Raw genomic sequence first — 19,368 nt, forward strand, 5'->3', positions numbered from 1 at the left:
TTCTGCTCCTATGTCTTATGGTCTTATAGAGGGGCCCGGCCAATCATGTTCACATGTTCTGGTCCTCGCCTGAGCTGGGAGGCTTGGGGGCTCGTTCCTCAGCACCATGTCGGCAATCCTGCAAATGGATTGGAGCCCAGACCCCTAAGGGTTATATTTGGGGTGTCGGAGCTGGGGGTGGGGGAGGCTGTATTAGCCTTTGCCTCACTGATCACTCGCAGGCGGGTCCTGTTGAGGTGGAGGTGAGCCTCTCCACCCTGTGCCTCAGCGTGGCTGGGGGACTTAATGAAATTCCAATACCTTGAAAAAGTTACGTTCACCGTGACAGGGAGGATTGGGGGATTCCCGTCCATTCTGTATTTCAAGGGGTTGAGCACCATCAGGTGCTCGGTTGAGGAGTAGGGTTTTGGGGGGGGGGGGGGTAGGGGAATGTTGTGGGTGTTTCTTTTTGTTCTGGCTCTGTTTGGGGAGGGGTGTGTTTTCTTTGTTTTGTATAAAATGTTAAAAATGTTGTTAAAATATTGCAAAAAAGAAGACTCCCATGCACGACCTTGCCAAAAGCCTTCCTGAAGACCATGTGGACTACATCAGTGGCACTGCCTCTATCGACACGCCTAATCACCTCAAAATTGAAACAGATTTGGAAGACATGATCTTCCTTTCACAAAGCCATACTGACTAGATTAATCCTCGCCTCCCCAAGTGGAGATTGATTCTATCCCTCAGATCTTTTCCAAGTTTCCTTACCACTGATGTTAGGTTCCCTGGCCTCTAATTTCTTGGTTTATATTTATCGGCCTTCTTGAATGATGTCACCACATTGGTTGTCCCTAAGTCCTGTGACAACTCTCCTGTGGACAGAGAGGATTTGAAGATTATTGCCAGAGCCTCTGCAATCTCCTGCCTTGCCTCCCACAGTAGCCTGGGATACATCTCATCTGGGCCTGGGGATTTATCCACTTTTAAATCCACTAAACTGGGTAATACCTTGTTATTCTCAACATTAATTTGTTCAAGTACATAACAATCCCGCTCCCTGATTTCGAGACCGACATTGTCCATCTCCAGAGACAACACAGATGCAAAATATTCATTTAACATCTTACCTACGCCTTCGGTCTCCACACACACTGCAACACTGGTCCATAATGGACCCTTCACATTCCCTGGTCACCCTCATCCTTTATATACTTATAAAACACCTTGGTATTTTCCTTCATTTTACCGCCGTGTTTTTTCATGATCCCTATTCGCTCTCCTAATTTCTTTTCAAAGTAACCCCCCCCCCCCCGTACTTTTTGTGCTCCTCGAGGCCTTCTGCATTGTCAGGGTCAGTATTGAGGGGGTGCTTCACTATCAGAGGGTCAGTACTGAGGGAACACTGCACTGTCAGAGGGTCAGTACTGAGGGAGTGCTGCACTGTCAGAGGGTCAGTACTGAGGGAACATTGCACTGTCAGAGGGTCAGTACTGAGGGAGTGCTGCACTGCCAGAGGGTCAGTACTGAGGGAGTGCTGCACTGTCAGAGGGTCAGTACTGAGGGAACATTGCACTGTCAGAGGGTCAGTACTGAGGGAGTGCTGCACTGCCAGAGGGTCAGTACTGAGGGAGTGCTGCACTGTCAGAGGGTCAGTACTGAGGGAGTGCTGCACTGTCAGAGGGTCAGTACTGAGGGATTGCTGCACTGCCAGAGGGTCAGTACTGAGGGAGTGTTGCACTGTCAGATGGTCAGTACTGAGGGAACACTGCACTGTCAGGGGGTCAGTTCTGAGGGAACATTGCACTGTCAGAGGGTCAGTACTGAGTGAGTGTTGCACTGTCAGAGGGTCAGTACTGAGGGAGTGCTGCACTGTCAGAGGGTCAGTACTGAGGGAACATTGCACTGTCAGAGGGTCAGTACTGAGGGAGTGCTGCACTGCCAGAGGGTCAGTACTGAGCGAGTGCTGCACTGTCAGAGAGTCAGTAATGAGGGAACACTGCACTGTCAGAGGGTCAGTACTGAGGGAACATTGCACTGTTAGAGGGTCAGTACTGAGGGATTGCTGCACTGCCAGAGGGTCAGTACTGAGGGAGTGCTGCACTGTCAGAGGGTCAGTACTGAGGGAACACTGCACTGTCAGAGGGTCAGTACTGAGGGAACATTGCACTGTCAGAGGGTCAGTACTGAGGGAGTGCTGCACTGTCAGAGGGTCAGTACTGAGGGAACATTGCACTGTCAGAGGGTCAGTACTGAGAGAGTGCTGCACTGCCAGAGGGTCAGTACTGAGGGAGTGCTGCACTGTCAGAGAGTCAGTACTGAAGGAGTGCTGCACTGTCAGAGAGTTAGTACTGAGGGAATGCTGCATTGTCAGAGGGTCAGTACTGATGGAGTGCCGCACTGTCAGAGGGTCAGTACTGAAGGAGTGCCGCACTGTCAGAGGGTCAGTACTGAGGGAGTGCCGCACTGTCAGAGGGTCAGTACTGAGGGAGTGCTGCACTGTCAGAGGGTCAGTACTGAGGGAGTGCTGCACTGTCAGAGGGTCAGTACTGAGGGAGTGCTGCACTGTCAGAGGGTCAGTACTGAGGGAGAGCTGCACTGTCAGAGGGTCAGTACTGAGGGAGTGCCGCACTGTCAGAGGGTCAGTACTGAGTCAGTGCCGCACTGTCAGAGGGTCAGTACTGAGGGAGTGCTGCACTGTCAGAGGGTCAGTACTGAGGGAGTGCCGCACTGTCAGAGGGTCAGTACTGAGGGAGTGCTGCACTGTCAGAGGGTCAGTACTGAGGGAGAGCTGCACTGCCAGAGGGTCAGTACTGAGGGAATGCTGCACTGTCAGAGGGTCAGTACTGAGGGAGTGCTGAACTGTCAGAGGGTCAGTACTGAGGGAGTGCTGCACTGTCAGAGGGTCAGGACTGAGGGAGTGCTACACTGTCAGAGGATCAGTACTGAGGGAGTGCTGAACTGTCAGAGGGTCAGTACTGAGGGAGTGCTGCACTGTCAGAGGGTCAGTACTGAGGGAGTGCCGCACTGTCAGAGGGTCAGTACTGAGGGAGTGCCGCACTGTCAGAGGGTCAGTACTGAGGGAGTGCTGCACTGTCAGAGGGTCAGTACTGAGGGAGAGCTGCACTGTCAGAGGCTCAGTACTGAGGGAGTGCCGCACTGTCAGTGGATCAGTACTGGGGGAGTGCCGCACTGTCAGAGGGTCAGTACTGAGGGAGTGCGAATGCTGCATCCAATGATCCAGTTTGAGGATGTCAGTGGCAGGAGATGTGTTTTGGGCATCAGTCATGGATGTGGTGTTTGGTTTGACAGTGGATCTCTTTCCGGGGCAGGTACTTTGTGGAGAGCACACATCCCGATGTGATCCAGAAGCTGTTGCAGGACAAGATCATAAAGGAATGTCGCCTGAGATCAGAAGAAGGTGATGAAACTGAACTCATCATGGGGACAGTCTCCAGTAAATCTGCCATGTTGGTAAGTCATTGGAATCCATAATCTTCATCACTTCATTTGAACACAAAAAATCACAGGGGCAGGAAACAATCACATGGCCCAATAAACCCAGCAGGAAACATGCTCAGTGTATCTCGCGAATCCTGGTTAGATACAGAGTAAAGCCCCCTCTACACTGTCCCCAGCAAACACTCCCAGGACAGGTACAGCACGGGGTTAGATACAGAGTAAAGCTCCCTCTACACTGTCCCCAGCAAACACTCCCAGGACAGGTACAGCACGGAGTTAGATACAGAGTAAAGCTCCCTCGACACTGTCCCCAGCAAACACTCCCAGGACAGGTACAGCACGGGGTTAGATACAGAGTAAAGCTCCCTCTACACTGTCCCCATCAAACACTCCCAGGACAGGTACAGCACGGAGTTAGATACAGAGTAAAGCTCCCTCGACACTGTCCCAATCAAACACTCCCAGGACAGGTACAGCACGGAGTTAGATACAGAGTAAAGCCCCCTCTACACTGTCCCAGCAAACACTCCCAGGACAGGTACAGGACGGGGTTAGATACAGAGTAAAGCTCCCTCGACACTGTCCCCAGCAAACACTCCCAGGACAGGTACAGCACGGAGTTAGACACAGAGTAAAGCTCCCTCTACACTACCCCCAGCAAACACTCCCAGGACAGGTACAGCACGGGGTTAGATACAGAGTAAAGCTCCCTTTACACTGTCCCCAGCAAACACTCCCAGGACAGGTACAGCACGGAGTTAGATACAGAGTAAAGCTCCCTCGACACTGTCCCCAGCAAGCACTCCCAGGACAGGTACAGCACGGAGTTAGATACAGAGTAAAGCTCCCTCTACACTGTCCTCATCAAACACTCCCAGGACAGGTACAGCACGGAGTTAGATACAGAGTAAAGCTCCCTCGACACTGTCCCCATCAAACACTCGCAGGACAGATACAGCACGGGGTTAGATACGGAGTAAAGCTCCCTCTACACTGTCCCCAGCAAACACTCCCAGGACAGGTACAGCACGGAGTTAGATACAGAGTAAAGCTCCCTCTACACTGTCCCCATCAAACACTCACAGGACAGGTACAGCACGGGGTTAGATACAGAGTAAAGCTCCCTCTACACTGTCCCCATCAAACACTCACAGGACAGGTACAGCACGGGGTTAGATACAGAGTAAAGCTCCCTCGACACTGTCCCCATCAAACACTCCCAGGACAGGTACAGCACGGGGTTAGGTACAGAGTAAATCTCCCTCTACACTGTCCCTAGCAAATACTCCCAGGACAGGTACAGCACGGGGTTAGATACAGAGTAAAGCTCCCTCTACACTGTCCCCAGCAAATACTCCCAGGACAGGTACAGCACGGGGTTCGATACAGAGTAAAGCTCCCTCTACACTGTCCCCAGCAAATACTCCCAGGACAGGTACAGCACGGGGTTAGATAGAGTAAAGCTCCCTCTACACTGCCCCCATCAAACACTCACAGGACAGGTACACCACCGGGTAAGATACAGAGTAAAGCTCCCTCTATACTGTCCCCATCAAACATTCCCAGGACAGGTACAGCACGGGATTAGATACAGAGTAAAGCTCCCTCTACACTGTCCCCATCAAACACTGCCAGGACAGGTAGAGCACGGGGTTATGTACAGGATAAAGCTCCCTTTACCCTGTCCCCATCAAACACTCACAGGACAGGTACAGCACGGGGTTAGATACAGAGTAAAGTTCCCTCTACACTGTCCCCATCAAACACTCTAGGACAGGTACAGCACGGGGTTAGATACAGAGTAAAGCTCCTTCTACAGTGTCCCCATCAAACACTCACAGGACAGGTACAGCATGGGGTTATGTACAGGATAAAGCTCCCTTTACCCTGTCCCCATCAAACACTCACAGGACAGGTACAGCATGGGGTTATGTCCAGGATAAAGCTCCCTTTATCCTGTCCCCATCAAACACTCCCAGGACAGGCACAGCACGGGGTTAGATACAGAGTAAAGTTCCCTCTACACTGTCCCCATCAAACACTCCAGGACAGGTACAGCACGGGGTTAGATACAGAGTAAAGCTCCTTCTACAGTGTCCCCATCAAACACTCACAGGACAGGTACAGCATGGGGTTATGTACAGGATAAAGCTCCCTTTACCCTGTCCCCATCAAACACTCCAGGACAGGTACAGCATGGGGTTAGATACAGAGTAAAGCTCCCTCTACACTGTCCCCATCAAACACTCCCAGGCCAGGTACAGCACGGGGTTAGATACAGAGTAAAGCTTCCTCTACACTCTCCCCATCAAACACTCCCAGGACAGGTACAGCACGGGGTTAGATACAGAGTAAAGCTCCCTCGACACTGTCCCCATCAAACACTCCCAGGACAGGTACAGCACAGGGTTAGATACAGAGTAAAGCTCCCTCTACACTGTCCCCATCAAACACTCCCAGGACAGGTACAGCACAGGGTTAGATACAGAGTAAAGCTCCCTCTACACTGTCCCCATCAAACACTCCCAGGACAGGTACAGCACAGGGTTAGATACAGAGTAAAGCTCCCTCTACACTGTCCCAGAGAGATCACTGTGTTCTATTAAGGAATGCTGCATGAGTGATATTTTCCCAGTCCTGCTCTTAGCCCTGGGGGTGGGTTGGGTTGTCTGAATGGGATTGCCGATGTTGTATATCTACAGTTAGACAAATTGGGGATTGAATTGGCAGCTTTTGGTTTTTGTGTGGCTGTGCAGTCGGTTGGGTTTTGGGATATTGCTGCAGCACAGTCACAAACAACGTTGTTCGGCACAGATGCCCAAGCCCGTGCAGAATAACGGAGCCCCTTCGACGTCACAGAGCGTGGAGCCCACCCCCAATAAACCCGATGTTCCTGCCGATCTGTTTGATTTCTATGAACAAATGGACAAGGAGGAGGAAGAGGAGGAGGAGTTGCAGACGGTGTCGTTTGAAGTCAAACAGGTGATGATCTGTACCTTTTTTCAGTGAATAAATCTGTACGGGATTCTGGAGGAACACCTGTACCCAGAGAGGGATGAGTGTGTGGACCTCACTTCCCTGTCGCAGGCGAGCAGTATCCATACTGTTCAGAAAAACTTGGGGGGTAAACCCCAGCACGGACCAGCTGGGCAGAATTGTCTCTTTCTCTGCTATACAATTCTACATAACTGGTGGCACTTGAACTGAGCCGATGGTTACTGCAGGATTTATTTATTTATTTATTAGAATTTTAATTGTCACAAGTAGGCTTACATTAACACTACAATGAAGTTACCGTGAAAATCCCCTGGTCGCCCATTCCGACGCCTGTTTGGGTGCACACAACAATATAGCACAGGAACAGGCCCTTGGCCCTCCATGCCTGCGTCGATCATGTGTCCTATCTGGACCAACCGCCTGTATCTTTTTATACCCCATCTGTTCATGTGCCTGCCATGAGGGACCGCATCAAATGCTCGATTTCATCTCTTGTCTCCCTCGGTCATCTGGGATAGATGCCATCTGGCCCTGGGGATTTGTATCCTTAATGCTTTTTAACAGCACCTTAATTCTTTTTAAGCTTAATGCTTTTTAGGGGCTGGTTTAGCACAGTGGGCTAAATAGCTGGCTTGTAATGCAGAACAAGGCCAGCAGCGCGGGTTCAATTCCTGTACCGGCCTCCCCGAACAGGCGACGGAATGGGGCGACTAGGGGCTGTACAGAGGGAGGACACAGTAACTTCATTGAAGCCTACTTGTGACATTTTTAACACCTAACAAACAAAGAACAAAGAACAAAGAAATGTACAGCACAGGAACAGGCCCTTCGGCCCTCCAAGCCCGTGCCGACCATACTGCCCGACTAAACTACAATCTTCTACGCTTCCTGGGTCCGTATCCTTCTATTCCCATCCTATTCATATATTTGTCAAGATGCCCCTTAAATGTCCCTATCGTCCCTGCTTCCACTACCTCCTCCGGTAGTGAGTTCCAGGCACCCACTACCCTCTGCGTAAAAAACTTGCCTCGTACATCTACTCTAAACTTTGCCCCTCTCACCTTAAACCTATGCCCCCTAGTAATTGACCCCTCTACCCTGGGGAAAAGCCTCTGACTATCCACTCTGTCTATGCCCCTCATAATTTTGTATACCTCTATCAGGTCGCCCCTCAACCTCCTTCGTTCCAGTGAGAACAAACCGAGTTTATTCAATCGCTCCTCATAGCTTATGCCCTCCATACCAGGCAACATTCTGGTAAATCTCTTCTGCACCCTCTCTAAAGCCTCCACATCCTTCTGGTAGTGTGGCGACCAGAATTGAACACTATACTCCAAGTGTGGCCTAACTAAGGTTCTATACAGCTGCAACATGACTTGCCAATTCTTATACTCAATGCCCCGGCCAATGAAGGCAAGCATGCCGTATGCCTTCTTGATTACCTTCTCCACCTGTGTAGCCCCTTTCAGTGATCTGTGGACCTGTACTCCTAGATCTCTTTGACTTTCAATACTCTTGAGGGTTCTACCATTCACTGTATATTCCCTACCTACATTAGCCCTTCCAAAATGCATTACCTCACATTTGTCCAGGTTAAACTCCATCTGCCATCTCTCCGCCCAAGTCTCCAGACAATCTAAATCCTGCTGTATCCTCAGACAGTCCTCATCGCTATCCGCAATTCCACCAACCTTTGTGTCGTCTGCAAACTTACTAATCAGACCAGTTACATTTTCCTCCAAATCATTTATATATACTACAAAGAGCAAAGGTCCCAGCACTGATCCCTGTGGAACACCACTGGTCACAGCCCTCCAATTAGAAAAGCATCCCTCCATTGCTACCCTCTACCTTCTATGGCCTAGCCAGTTCTGTATCCACCTTGCCAGTTCACCCCTGATCCCGTGTGACTTCACCTTTTGTACTAGTCTACCATGAGGGACCTTGTCAAAGGCCTTACTGAAGTCCATATAGACAACATCTACTGCCCTACCTGCATCAATCATCTTAGTGACCTCCTCGAAAAACTCTATCAAGTTAGTGAGACACGACCTCCCCTTCACAAAACCGTGCTGCCTCTCACTAATACGTCCATTTGCTTCCAAATGGGAGTAGATCCTGTCTCGAAGAATTCTCTCCAGTAATTTCCCTACCACTGAAGTAAGGCTCACCGGCCTGTAGTTCCCGGGATTATCCCTGCCACCCTTCTTAAACAGAGGAACAACATTGGCTATTCTCCAGTCCTCCGGGACATCCCCTGAAGACAGCGAGGATCCAAAGATTTCTGTCAAGGCCTCAGCAATTTCCTCTCCAGCCTCCTTCAGTATTCTGGGGTCGATCCCATCCGGCCCTGGGGACTTGTCTACCTTAATATTTTTTAAGACACCCAACACCTCGTCTTTTTGGATCACAATGTGACCCAGGCTATCTACATCCCCTTCTCCAGACTCAACATCTACCAATTCCTTCTCTTTGGTGAATACTGATGCAAAGTATTCATTTAGTACCTCGCCCATTTCCTCTGGCTCCACACATAGATTCCCTTGCCTATCCTTCAGTGGGCCAACCCTTTCCCTGGCTACCCTCTTGCTTTTTATGTACGTGTAAAAAGCCTTGGGATTTTCCTTAACCCTATTTGCCAATGACTTTTCATGACCCCTTCTAGCCCTCCTGACTCCTTGCTTAAGTTCCTTCCTACTTTCCTTATATGCCACACAGGCTTTGTCTGTTCCCAGCCTTTTAGCCCTGACAAATGCCTCCTTTTTCTTTTTGACGAGGCCTACAATATCACTCTTCATCCAAGGTTCCCGAAAATTGCCGTATTTATCTTTCTTCCTCACAGGAACATGCCTGTCCTGTATTCCTTTCAACTGCCACTTGAAAGCCTCCCACATGTCAGATGTTGATTTGCCCTCAAACATCCGCCCCCAATCTATGTTCTTCAGTTCCCGCCTAATATTGTTATAATTAGCCTTCCCCCAATTTAGCACATTCATCCTCGGACCACTCTTATCCTTGTCCACCAGTACTTTAAAACTTACTGAATTGTGGTCACTGTTACCGAAATGCTCCCCTACTGAAACATCTACCACCTGGCCGGGCTCATTCCCCAATACCAGGTCCAGTACCGCCCCTTCCCTAGTTGGACTGTTTACATATTGTTTTAAGAAGCCCTCCTGGATGCTCCTTACAAACTCTGCCCCGTCTAAGCCCCTGGCACTAAGTGAGTCCCAGTCAATATTGGGGAAGTTGAAGTCTCCCATCACCACAACCCTGTTGTTTTTACTCTTTTCCAAAATCTGTCTACCTATCTGCTCCTCTATCTCCCGCTGGCTGTTGGGAGGCCTGTAGTATACCCCCAACATTGTGACTGCACCCTTCTTATTCCTGATCTCTACCCATATAGCCTCACTGCCCTCTGAGGTGTCCTCTCGCTAACAATTATACCCTCGTAATAACACCCTGTTCTAAAGTGTTTACACATCCCTCTGAGACACCACCAATCAACGTGTCAATCTCCTTTGTGAATACCGATGCAAAATACTCATGAAGGACCTCACCTTCTTCCTCTGGTTCGACACATAATTTCCCTCCTTTGTCCTTGAGTGGACCAACTCTTTCTCGAGCTACCCTCTTGTTCCTAATATATGTATAAAATGCCTTGGGATTCTCCTTAATCCTGTCTGCCAAGGACATTTAGTGACCCCTTTTTGCCCTCCTAACTCCCTGCTTGGGCCCCTTTCTACTTTCCTTGTTCCCCAGGTGCTTTTTCTGTTTTTAGTTGCCTGTACCTCACAGATGCATCTTTTTTCTTTTTGATAATATTCGCAAATTCCCTGGTCATCCATGGTTCCCGAATCCTGCCTTTGCTCTCCTTCCTTTTTACCGGCACATGCCTGCCCTGCACTCCCATAAACTGCTCCTTAAAAGACTCCCACATGCCAAATGTGGATTTACCCTCAAACAGCCTCTCCCAAACACCAGCCTCCAAATCCTGCCTAATCTGGTTGTAGCCCAATTTAGCACCTTAACCCGAGGACAACACTTGTCCTTTTCCATGAGTATCCGAAAGCTTAAGGAATTGTGTCCACTGGTGGCCATATGTTCTCCCACTACAACGTTGATGCCCAGGCTGGGCTCATTCCCTAGTACTAGGTCCAATATAGCCCCCTCTTTAGTCGGACCATCCACATATTGTTCCAAAAAACCTTCCTGGACACACTTAACAAATTCCTCACCACCCTAGCCCTGAGGGATTTCCAGTCAATATGGGGAAAATTAAAGTCTCCCACTACAACAACCCTATTATTTCTACGTCTATCCAGAATCCGCTTACATATCTGTTCTTCAACTTCCCGTGGGCTGTTGGGAGGCCTGTAGTACACCCCCATCATAGTGACTGCCCCCTTCCTGTTTCTGAGCTCTACCCACAGTGCATCGGTACTTGAAAGCAAAGAGAAAATGCTGGAAAATCTCAGCAGGTCTGGCAGCATCTGTAGGGAGATAAAAGAGCTAACGTCTGGAGTCCAGACTTGATTCTTCCATGGTGGCCTCCCTCTGTACAGCAGTAATATGTTTCCAAACAAGTATTGCAACTCCCCCACCTCTTTTACCTTCCTCCCTGTCTTGCCAAAAACACCTATATCCTGTAATATTTAGCTGCCAGTCCTGTCCCTTTCTTAACCAAGTCTCGGTTACAGCAACCACATCCAAGTTTCGCATGTGAATCAAGGCCGTGTTATACTCCGTGCATTGAAGCAGATACACTCCAGACCTCCAGTCCCACTCAGTTCGACCTCCCCCAGCCTACCCTTCCTCTTTGCCAGCCTGACCCTGGTACCATGCTCATCACCAGTGTCTCCACTTGCTGGCTTACTGTCCTGATTCCCACCCCCCTGCCAAATTAGTTTAAACCCACCAGAGGGAGAATTCAGAATGTCCAATTCACCTAACAAGCACGTCTTTCGGGGCTTGTGGGAGGAAACCGGAGCGCCCGGAGGAAACCCACGCAGACACGGGGAGAACGTGCAGACTCCGCACAGTCAGTGACCCAAGCGGGAATCGAAGCCGGGACCATGGAGCTGTGAAGCAGCAGTGCTAACCACTGTGCTACCTTGCCCTATTCAGGGCTCGAGTACTGACAATGTAAAGATCAGGCTGTTGCCAACACTCCCTTGTGTGATCAAACAGGATTAATTCCTATGACCGTATTTATAAAACAAAACGTCTGTTTGAACGTGTCAGTCTGTGGTGACATCCTCCTGGCTGAGTTGACCTGATGGGACAGGTTGAACTCCTTGTTTTATTTGTATTTCACTGTGTTCTGGTCTGGAGGGATATGTTTCTAAACAGTGACTTCTGACAGGAAATGATTGAGGAGCTGCAGAAACGCTGTATTCACATGGAGTACCCGTTACTGGCAGAATACGATTTCCGGAATGATACCGTCAATCCAGATGTTAACATCGATCTGAAGCCCACGGCTGTGCTCCGACCCTATCAGGAAAAGAGCCTGCGGAAGATGTTTGGGAATGGCCGTGCTCGGTCAGGAGTTATTGTCCTCCCCTGTGGTGAGTATTGGAGACTCTGTTCATCTTAAAAGATTCTGCACAGCCTCGCAGGCTGTCTAGAATACATGTTTTAACCAGGAGCCCTGCTCGAGAATTTAGAAAGCTGCCTTTCTCACAAAATGGATCTGTTTGATTTCACCCTCCAGAACACTAATTTGGTTACCTCCCAACTGCAGTTCCATGTTTCCAACTGTGCAGCACTCCCTCAGTACTGACCCTCTGACAGTGCAGCACACCCTCAGTACTGACCCTCTGACAGTGCAGCACTCCCTCAGTACTGACCCTCTGACAGTGCAGGTCTCCCTCAGTACTGACCCTCTGATAGTGCAGCACTCCCTCAGTACTGACCCTCTGACAGTGCAGCACTCCCTCAGTACTAACCCTCTGACAGTGCAGCACACCCTCAGTACTGACCCTCTGACAGTGCAGCACTCTCTCAGTACTGACCCTCTGACAGTGCAGCACTCTCTCAGTACTGACCCTCTGACAGTGCAGCACTCCCTCAGTACTGACCCTCTGACAGTGCAGCACTCCCTCAGTACTGACCCTCTGACAGTGCAGCACTCCCTCAGTACTGACCCTCTGACAGTGCAGCACTCCCTCAGTACTGACCCTCTGACAGTGCAGCACTCCCTCAGTACTGACCCTCTGACAGTGCAGCACTCCCTCAGTACTGACCCTCTGATAGTGCAGCACTCCCTCAGTACTTACACTCTGACAGTGCAGCACTCCCTCAGTACTGACCCTCTGCCAGGGCAGCACTCCCCTCAGTACTGACCCTCTGACAGTGCAGCACTCCCTCAGTACTGACCCTCTGACAGTGCAGCACTCCCTCAGCACTGACCCTCTGACAGTGCAGCACTCCCTCAGTACTGACCCTCTGACATTGCAGCGCTCCCTCAGTACTGACCCTCTGACATTGCAGCACTCCCTCAGTACTGACCCTCTGACAGTGCGGCACTCCCTCAGTACTGACCCTCTGACAGTGCGGCACTCCCTCAGTACTGACCCTCTGACAGTGCGGCACTCCCTCAGTACTGACCCTCTGGCAGTGCGGCACTCCCTCAGTACTGACCCTCTGACATTGCAGCACTCCCTCAGTACTGACCCTCTGACAGTCAGTGCGGCACTCCCTCAGTACTGATCCTCTGACAGTGCAGCACTCCCTCAGTACTGAGCCTAGACTCTGCAAACCGCTCAGTAACTGCATTAATGTAAGACTGAACTATCTCTTCAAACCTGCAAAGCAGCCGAACTCTATTTGGGATGTGCTGCCTAGGGTCCTGGCCTATGTTTTATCCTCAACAAACATCATCAAAAATATGTTACCTTTTGCATTTCACAAGTCGTATGTGAGACTTAAGTGAAGCGTAGATACTGGGTGAATTGTTTGGACAGAATGACCCATTCGTACAATTACAGCTGAGGCTACATTTGCGAAATATTTCATTGTCTGGAAGCGCTTTGAGATTTCCTGCATTGATGAACAGTGCTGGATAAAGTTGTTTAAAAATTATTCAATTGCGTTGCAAGATGTGATTGTTGCCCATTTCCTTGTCAGGTGCTGGGAAGTCCCTGGTGGGTGTAACAGCAGCATGCACAGTGCGGAAGCGCTGCCTGGTACTCTGTACGTCAGCTGTGTCTGTGGAGCAGTGGAAGTCACAGTTCAAAATGTGGTCGACCATTGATGATAGCCAGATCTGCCGCTTCACGTCGGACGCCAAGGACAAACCGATTGGCTGCTCAATCGCCATCAGCACTTACTCGATGTTGGGACACACCACTAAACGTTCCTGGGAAGCTGAGCGGGTGATGGAATGGATGAAGAGCCAGGAATGGGGTTTGATGCTGCTCGATGAGGTGCACACAATTCCAGGTAATGGCAGCAGCCCGTCAACACCTGAGTGCAGTTGATCAAATTGAATTCAGAGCACCGTAACGGAGTGCATCAGATTTCAAACCTTTCTTTGGGAATACTCCATGCAAATTTGAGAATGAGACAAGATATGTTTCTCATCGGAGTGTTTGATGGGGACAGTGTAGAGGGAGCTTTACTCTGTATCTAACCCCATGCTGTACCTGTCCTGGGAGTGTTTGATGGGGACAGTGTGGAGGGAACTTTACTCTATCTAACCCCGTGCTGTACCTGTCCTGGGAGTGTTTGATGGGGAGAGTGTAGAGGGAGCTTTACTCTGTATCTAACCCCGTGCTGTACCTGTCCTGGGAGTGTTTGATGGGGACAGTGTAGAGGGAGCTTTACTCTGTATCTAACCCCGTGCTGTACCTGTCCTGGGAGTGTTTGATGGGGACAGTGTAGAGGGAGCTTTACTCTATCTAACCCCGTGCTGTACCTGTCCTGGGAGTGTTTGATGGGGACAGTGTAGAGGGAGCTTTACTCTGTATCTAACCCCGTGCTGTACCTGTCCTGGGAGTGTTTGATGGGGACAGTGTAGAGGGAGCTTTACTCTGTATCTCACCCCATGCTGTACCTGTCCTGGGGGTGTTTGATGGGGACAGTGTAGAGGGAGCTTTACTCTGTATCTAACCCCGTGCTGTACCTGTCCTGGGAGTACAGTAAGAAGTCTTACAACACCAGGTTAAAGTCCAACAGGTTTGTTTCAATGTCACCAGCTTTCGGAGCGCTGCTCCTTCCTCGGGTGAATGAAGAGGTATGTTCCACAAACATATATATAGACAGATTCAAAGATGCTATGCCACCTATATGCACACCAAGAACAGGAAGCTTGAGAAACTCGGCATCACCACCAGCAGCAACCAAGCCACCCCCGGTACCACAGTAGAAAACAAAAGAGAGAAATCTATTATCAACTTGTCAGACTACACCCTTCAACCAGACAAAATCGAAGTCCTCAGCAGAGGGCTCAAATTCTGCACCACCACCAAAATGGATCCCATCAGTCTTGCGGCAGACACGGAGGAATTCATCAGGCAAATGAGGCTCCGGGAATTCTTCCACAGACCCCAAGAGGCCAACAGCGAACCCAAGCAGACTACCAATGAACTGGAACAGCAGACCGAGAGATCTGCGGTGCGGCAACCGAAGAGGAAAGAGTCAAATTGGATCCCTCTGGAAGGGCACTGCCCTAGACTCGACATGTATGCTCAAGCCGTCAGGAGTCGCGTCAATGCCAGAGTCATCAGTCGCATTCACAAAACAGCCCCGAGCGTCACCCAAGCACAACGCAATGCCATCCACGCTCTCAAGACCAACCGCAGCATCGTCATCAAACCAGCAGACAAAGGGCCACTGTCATACTGAATAGAACGGACTATTGCAAAGAAGTATACCGACAACTGAACAACCAAGAACAGTACAGACAGTTACCCGCAGATCCGACCGAGGAACACATCCGCCAACTTAACAGACTGATCAAGACCTTGGATCCAGATCTTCAGAGCACCCTCGGTGCTCTCATCCCACGTACTCCCCGCATTGGAGATCTCTACTGCCTCCCGAAAATACACAAGGCCAACACACCAGGCCGCCCTATCGTTTCAGTCAATGAGACCCTGTGTGAGAACCTCTCTGGCTCCATCGAGGGCATCTTGAAACCCATCGTACAAAGTACGCCCAGCTTCTGTCGCGACACGATGGACTTCCTACAGAAACTCAGCACCCATGGACCAGTTGAACCAGGAACATTCCTCGTCACAATGGACGTCTCAGCACTCTATACCAGCATCCCCCATGACGACGGCATTGCTGCAACAGCCTCAGTACTCAACACCGACAATTGCCAATCTCCAGACGCAATTCTGCAACTCATCCGCTTCATTCTGGATCACAACGTCTTCACCTTCGACAACAAGTTCTTCATCCAGACGCACGGAACAGCCATGGGGACCAAATTTGCACCCCAATACGCCAACATCTTCATGCACAAGTTTGAACAAAACCTACTCACCGCACAGGACCTTCAACCGACGTTATACACCAGATACATCAATTACATTTTTTTCCTTTGGACCCATGGCGAAGAATCAGTCAAACGACTACACGATGACATCAATAAGTTCCATCCAACCATCAGACTCACCATGGACTACTCTCCAAAATCAGTTGCATTCTTGGACACACTCGTCTCCATCAAGGGCGGTCACCTCAGCACTTCGCTTTGCCGCAAAGCCACGGCTAACCTCACGATGCTCCACTTCTCCAGCTTCCACCCTAAACACATTAACAAAGCCATCTCCTATGGACAAGCCTCTCCGTATACACAGGATCTGCTCAGACGAGGAGGAGCGTAACAGACGTTGAAAGATGCCCTCGTACGAACGGGATATGGCGCTCGACTCATCGATCGACAGTTCCAACGCGCCACAGCAAAAAACCGCACCGACCTCCTCAGAAGACAAACATGGGAAACAACCGAAAGAATACCGTTCGTTGTCCAGTACTTTCCCGGAGTGGAGAAACTACGACATCTTCTTCACAGCCTTCAACACGTCATTGATGATGATGAACATCTTGCCAAGGTCATCCCCACACCCCCACTACTTGCCTTCAAACAACCGCGCAACCTCAAACAAACCATTGTTTGCAGCAAACTACCCAGTCTTCAGAACAGTGACCACGACACCACACAACCCTGCCATGGCAATCTCTGCAAGACGTGCCAGATCATCGACATGGATACCACCATTACACGTGCAAACACCACCCACCAGGTACGCGGTACAAAATCGTGCGACTTGGCCAACGTTGTCTACCTCATACGCTGCAGGAAAGGATGTCCCGAAGCGTGGTACATTGGCGAGACCATGCAGACGCTGCGACAACGAATGAACGGACATCGCGCGACAATCACCAGGCAGGAATGTTCCCTTCCAGTCGGGGAGCACTTCAGCAGTCAAGGGCATTCAGCCTCTGATCTCCGGGTAAGCGTTCTCCAAGGCGGCCTTCAGGACGCGCGACAACGCAGAATCGCCGAGCAGAAGCTTATAGCCAAGTTCCGCACACATGAGTCGGCCTCAACCGGGACCTGGGATTCATGTCGCATTACATTCATCCCCCACCATCTGGCCTGCAAAATCCTACCAACTGTCCTGGCTTGACACAATTCACACCTCTTTAACCTGGGGTTACCCCATCTCTGGATCTGTAAAGATTTAATCACCTGCTAATGCTCGCATTCCAAGCATTGTCTGGCATCTTTGAATCTGTCTATATATATGTTTCTGGAACATACCTCTTCATTCACCTGAGGAAGGAGCAGTGCTCCCAAAGCTAGTGACATCGAAACAAACCTGTTGGACTTTAACCTGGTGTTGTAAGACTTCTTACTGTGCTCACCCCAGTCCAACGCTGGCATCTCCACATCATGTCCTGGGTGTGTTTGATTTGGACAGTGTAGAGGGAGCTTTACTCTGTATCTAACGCCGTGCTGTACCTGTCCTGGGAGTGTTTGATGGGGACAGTGTAGAGGGAGCTTTACACTGTATCTAACCCCGTGCTGTACCTGTCCTGGGAGTGTTTGATGGGGACAGTGTAGAGGGAGCTTTACTCTATCTAACCCCGTGCTGTACCTGTCCTGGGAGTGTTTGATGGGGACAGTGTAGAGGGAGCTTTACTCTATCTAACCCCGTGCTGTACCTGTCCTGGGAGTGTTTGATGGGGACAGTGTAGAGGGAGCTTTAGACTGTATCTAACCCCGTGCTGTACCTGTCCTGGGAGTGTTTGATGGGGACAGTGTAGAGGGAGCTTTACACTGTATCTAACCACATGCTGTATCTGTCCTGGGAGTGTTTGATGGGGACAGTGTAGCGGGAGCTTTACTCTGTATCTAACCCCGTGCTGTACCTGTCCTGGGAGTGTTTGATGGGGACAGTGTAGAGGGAGCTTTACTCTGTATCTAACCCCGTGCTGTACCTGTCCTGGGAGTGTTTGATGGGGACAGTGTAGCGGGAGCTTTACTCTGTATCTAACCCCGTGCTGTACCTGTCCTGGGAGTGTTTGATCAGGACAGTGTCGAGGGAGCTTTACTCTGTATCTAACCAGTGCAGTGCTGAATTGGCACAATGCTACTTTCTAACACTGTGTGTGTCTGAAAGTGGATCTTAACTCGCAATCTATTTGTTGATTGTATGTGTACTCAGTTGTTGTGTTAATGCTGATGGCCCCAGTCCTTTGTCCCTTCCAGCAAAAATGTTCCGGCGTGTCCTGACCATTGTACAAGCTCACTGCAAGCTGGGGCTGACGGCCACGCTGGTCCGGGAAGATGACAAAATTGTCGACCTGAATTTCCTCATTGGGCCAAAGCTCTTCGAAGCCAATTGGATGGAGCTTCAGAACAACGGTTACATTGCCAAGGTGCAGTGCGCTGAGGTGAGTCACTCACAAAGAACGAGGAATTATCAGTAAAGTTAGATGGGAAAACTGCTGTGTGCTGCTTGGAGTTGGCCCGTCACATGGCGAGCGCTTGGGATCTGTATAGTTACCTTTCAATGAAATATTATTGGTAATCACCGACCAAGCTGTGAACAGACTGATGTTGTGATGTTTCTTCGGCATTGGCTCCGAATAAGTATGTTAGTGGAAGGATAATGCTCCTGTGCTGAGAATCCCGAGAGCAGGTGTTTGTATTCCACTACTCTGTATCCGAGCGACCCAGCTACTGAGTTGTTTTCACTCGTTCGCAGGATATGGACATCACTGTCAAAGCCATCATTTTTAAAAAAAATTTAGAGTACACATTTATTTTTTTTCCAATTAAGGTGCAATTCTAACATGGCCAATCCACCTACCCTGCGCATCTTTGGGTTGTTGGGGTGAAACCCACACAGACATGGGGAGAATGTGCAAACTCCACACGGACAGAGACCCAGGGCCGGGATCGAACCCGGGTCCTCAGCCCTGTGAGGCAGCAGTGCTAACCACTGTGCCACCGTGCCGCCCCAATCATTTATTACCCACCCTGAAGTTGACCTGAGATTATGGTGCTGACCAGTGCCCCTTTCTACTGCTGCAGAAGGCAACACGGTAGCATAGTGGTTAGCACTGTTGCTTCACAGCTCCAGCGTCCCAGGTTTGATTCCCGGCTTGGGTCACTGTCTGTGCAGAGTCTGCACGTTCTCCCCGTGTCTGCGTGGGTTTCCTCCGGATGCTCCGGTTTCCTCCCACAAGTCCCGAAAGACGTGCTGTTGGGTGAATTGGACATTCTAAATTCTCCCTCTGCGTACCCGAACAGGCGCCGGAATGTAGCGACTAGGGGATTTTCACAGTAACTTCATTGCAGTGTTAATGCAAGCCTACTTGTGACAATAAATATTATTAAAATTGTTAAAGGTGGTTTGATCATGTGTCATGCTGGGGGAATTAAAAGTCAGCCATGTTGGTGTGGAC

The 19,368-nt window shown here is 50.0% G+C and overlaps 1 protein-coding gene across 3 annotated transcripts in view; it reads left to right on the plus strand.

Annotated features, from left to right (window-relative positions):
• ercc3 (excision repair cross-complementation group 3) overlaps positions 1–19,368 on the plus strand; it is a 113,661-nt gene that overhangs the window by 48,675 nt on the left and 45,618 nt on the right. For 2 of the 3 annotated variants that reach the window (XM_072468675.1, XM_072468677.1), the window contains exons 5-9: positions 3,309–3,450; positions 6,253–6,420; positions 11,801–12,005; positions 13,567–13,881; positions 18,167–18,351. In XM_072468675.1, coding sequence (XP_072324776.1) covers positions 3,309–3,450; positions 6,253–6,420; positions 11,801–12,005; positions 13,567–13,881; positions 18,167–18,351 — 1,015 coding nt within the window. The remainder of the gene's footprint in view (positions 1–3,308; positions 3,451–6,252; positions 6,421–11,800; positions 12,006–13,566; positions 13,882–18,166; positions 18,352–19,368) is intronic. The other variant, XM_072468676.1, reaches the window with a different exon arrangement.

Source organism: Scyliorhinus torazame, chromosome 2 (assembly GCF_047496885.1).
Source record: "Scyliorhinus torazame isolate Kashiwa2021f chromosome 2, sScyTor2.1, whole genome shotgun sequence".
NCBI lineage: Eukaryota > Metazoa > Chordata > Chondrichthyes > Carcharhiniformes > Scyliorhinidae > Scyliorhinus > Scyliorhinus torazame.